The sequence below is a fragment of the Colobus angolensis genome, unplaced genomic scaffold (assembly GCF_000951035.1).
Source record: "Colobus angolensis palliatus isolate OR3802 unplaced genomic scaffold, Cang.pa_1.0 Scaffold65, whole genome shotgun sequence".
Classification (NCBI taxonomy): Eukaryota; Metazoa; Chordata; class Mammalia; order Primates; family Cercopithecidae; genus Colobus; species Colobus angolensis.
In genome coordinates, this window is record NW_012120154.1 from 2,969,935 (window position 1) to 2,973,608 (window position 3,674).

The following is a 3,674-nucleotide window of genomic DNA, read 5'->3' on the forward strand; positions in this document are numbered from 1 at the left end:
TGCTTCAGCCTCCTGAGTAGCTGGGATTACAGTGTGCACCACCACGCCCGGCTAATGTTTGTATTTTTAGTAGAGATGGGGTTTCGCTATGTCGGCCAGGCTGGTCTGGAACTGTTGACCTCAGGTGATCTACCCGCCTCGGCCTCCCCAAGGTGCTGGGAGCCACCACGCCTGGCATTGAATGTGTCCTTTTTTTTTTTTCTTTTGAGACGGAGTTTTGCTCTTGGTTGCCCACGCTGGATTACATTGTTGGCACAATCTCAGCTCATTGCAACCTCTGCCTCCCGGGTTCAAGCGATTATCCTGTCTCAGCTTCCCAAGTAGCTGGGATTACAGGCATGCGCCACCACACGCAGCTAATTTTTGTTTTTTTAGTAGAGACGGGGTTTCACCGTGTTGACCAGACTGGTCTCGAACTCCTGACCTCAGGTGATCCTGCCTTGGCCTCCCAAGATAATGGGATTACAGGTGTGAGCCACCACGCCCGGCCTACTTTTTAACTTTAAGAATTAAGCTTGCATTTGTCGTATATATTTATGAACATGTACAGTATGTCTCAAGATATTCACAAAAAGAAATAATGCACTACTTTATGTAATACATAGTATATATCTGACAGCATTATTAGTTCATATCTAATGGATCAGTATACAAAGCAAGTTTCATAATTTGGTATATGATACCTTGATTTTTGTATTATTTGGCCAGATTGTACACAGTCTTGTCAGATTACATGTAAATTTTCATTGTTTTTGCCTTATCTAACTGGTGAAGTGCTTAAACTAGAGGTCAGGAATGTGTCATTCTGCCAGTTTTGTGACTTCTAGTTTAGGTCAGGTTGACCATCCAAAATTTCAAATTTTAGGCCAGGCACAGTGGCTCACACCTGTAATCCCAGCACTTTGGGAGTCCAAAGTGGGCAGATCACATGAGGTCAGGAGTTCAAGACTAGCCTGGCCAACATGGGGAAACCCCATCTCTACAAAAATACAATAATTAGCTGGGCATGGTGGCGCATGCCTTCAGACCCAGCTACTCAGGAGGCTGAGGTGTAGGAGAATCATTTGAACCCAGGAGGCAGAGGTTACAGTGAGCTGACATTGCACCACTGCCCTCCAGCCTGGGCGATAGAGTGAGACAAAACAAAAGAAATCCAAATTTTGAGGACCAATATGATTCTTAAAGTAATGCTGGAACATTTTGGTTTTTCGGATTTAGGATGCTCAACCTGTAAATGAGAATTGTATACTTAAAACCAGGTAATACAGTCTATGCACTTAAATAGTACATGTAAACTATAACGATTGATAATGTGTCATAGTAAAAGTGACGAGGATACCAGTATCATTCCAAATGCTAAATATGAAGTTCTAATAATTTTTTCTACATTCCGTTCTACTAATATTCCCTCCTTCCAATCTTCACTCCATCACTTTTAATGTACTAGATTAGACAACAAAGATTTTTGGTTTTTTTTGTTTGTTTGTTTTTAAACCTTGGGTGGGGTCTTAAGTGTCTTTTTGTTGATTTCAGTGTCTAGTTCTGGCTCCTACCAGAGAGCTTGCCCAGCAAGTACAGCAGGTGGCTGATGACTATGGCAAATGTTCTAGATTGAAGAGTACTTGTATTTATGGAGGTGCTCCTAAAGGTCCCCAGATTCGAGACTTGGAAAGAGGTAATAAAACAATATATAGTGTAAAAGAATTGTTAGTTTATCTTTACCAATTCCTGTGGATGAAATTGGAGAAAAAAGTGGGTTCTTGTGAACTCAGAATTTCAGCAGCTTAGAAATTCTCAGATGTGACCAAAATAGCTATTTTGAGAGAGAAAGTTCAACATGACTGGAAACTTTGTGAGGATTTGGTGATTGTACATAAATCATGGCATCATGCTTTTGCAGGTACTTTGTTAAAATTTAGCTTCTCTGCAGCATTGAGTACAGCTACCAGGGCTGGTGCTGCTGCGTTTTTATAGAGTTGGGGTCTTGCTATGTTGACCAGGCTGGTTGTGAACTCCCAGCCTCAAGCTATCTTCCCGCCTCCACTTCCCAAAGTGCTGGAATACAGGTGTGAGCCACTGCACCTAGCTGATTTGCTCAATCATTGGTTTTGTTTTACAGGTGTTGAGATCTGCATAGCCACTCCTGGACGTCTGATAGATTTCCTGGAGTCAGGAAAGACAAATCTTCGCCGATGTACTTACCTTGTGTTGGATGAAGCTGACAGAATGCTTGATATGGGGTTTGAACCCCAGATCCGTAAAATTGTTGACCAAATCAGGGTACGTAAAACTAATAATAAGCAGTCTTTATGCCATTTGTCCAAACTCCTTAGCCTGAAAGAAAGCCTTTCCTTTTTTGATAGCCTGATAGGCAGACATTGATGTGGAGCGCAACCTGGCCAAAAGAAGTAAGACAGCTTGCAGAGGATTTCCTTCGTGATTACACCCAGATCAACGTAGGCAATCTGGAGTTGAGTGCAAACCACAACATCCTCCAGATAGTGGATGTCTGCATGGAAAGTGAAAAAGACCACAAGTATGAAAGAGATTTTACGCTCTCATTTGATAATACCAATAAACCTTTTCTGTTAACCCTCCAAAATCAGTATTACAGAAACCAGTATATTTTGAGGCCTGAAAGCATTAAAAGCATTGCTAACTTTCTGATAATCCATCTTTATATCATTTGTCAGAGCATTATGGTTAAATGCAAGGATTCTGAATTCTTGAGTTTGAATCTCAGCTCTGCTGATTACCAGCTGTATAATTTTGCACAATTTTATGTCTTGGTGCCGCAGTTTCTTCATCTGGGAAATGGGAATAATACCACTCACTTGAGACTTGCTGTGAGGATGGTATGAGTGGTATGAGTTAGTATTTCTTGAGCACATAGCAGAACCTGACTCAGGACTCTATATTAATGTTTATTAAAAATTTTAAAAACGTAATGTGCAAAGAAAGTACTATAGCTTTGGGAGTTGATATTGTAGACGTAATCTTCCACATAATAGATACTTTCTGTGTGATGACTGCATTATTGGTCTTGTTTTCAGATTGATCCAACTAATGGAAGAAATAATGGCTGAAAAGGAAAACAAAACAATAATATTTGTGGAGACAAAGAGACGCTGTGATGATCTGACTCGAAGGATGCGCAGAGATGGGTGAGTATAGCACCAAGGCAGTTAACCTCTGGTTTTATAGTTAACTGGAAATTTCTAAATTGGTATTCCAAATGCTGTGTAATATTTCAATAATGCCTATCCATGCAGTTTGCTCTTTTAATGAGCACAGTCATCTATTCATGAAGCCTGACAAACCTTACAAAAATTGCATTATAGCATTTGGCTTTAAAGTTTGATTTTCCCCATTTTAAAATATTTTAAAAATATTGGTTACTTTTTTTCTGATAGTTGGCCAGCTATGTGTATCCATGGAGACAAGAGTCAACCAGAAAGAGATTGGGTACTTAATGGTAAGTTTAAAACTAAGCATTTTCTGTTGATTTTTTTACCCCAGTAAGTGAATGTCCATGCTCTATTTCAGGGATAGGCAAACTTTCTGTAAAGGGCCACATAGGAAGTGTGCTTGGCTTTGTAAACCAAATGGTGGTCTCTATTATAGCCATTCAGTGCTGCTGTTTTAGGACAAAAGCTGTAGGCCATAGATAATAT

The 3,674-nt window shown here is 40.1% G+C and overlaps 1 protein-coding gene across 3 annotated transcripts in view; it reads left to right on the forward strand.

The window, feature by feature from the left end:
* Positions 1 to 3,674, forward strand: part of DDX17 (DEAD (Asp-Glu-Ala-Asp) box helicase 17) — a 25,569-nt gene that overhangs the window by 11,356 nt on the left and 10,539 nt on the right. For all 3 annotated transcript variants that reach the window (XM_011964228.1, XM_011964226.1, XM_011964227.1), the window contains exons 6-10: positions 1,534 to 1,675; positions 2,120 to 2,280; positions 2,364 to 2,536; positions 3,054 to 3,164; positions 3,414 to 3,475. In XM_011964228.1, the coding sequence (XP_011819618.1) occupies positions 1,534 to 1,675; positions 2,120 to 2,280; positions 2,364 to 2,536; positions 3,054 to 3,164; positions 3,414 to 3,475 (649 nt within the window). The remainder of the gene's footprint in view (positions 1 to 1,533; positions 1,676 to 2,119; positions 2,281 to 2,363; positions 2,537 to 3,053; positions 3,165 to 3,413; positions 3,476 to 3,674) is intronic.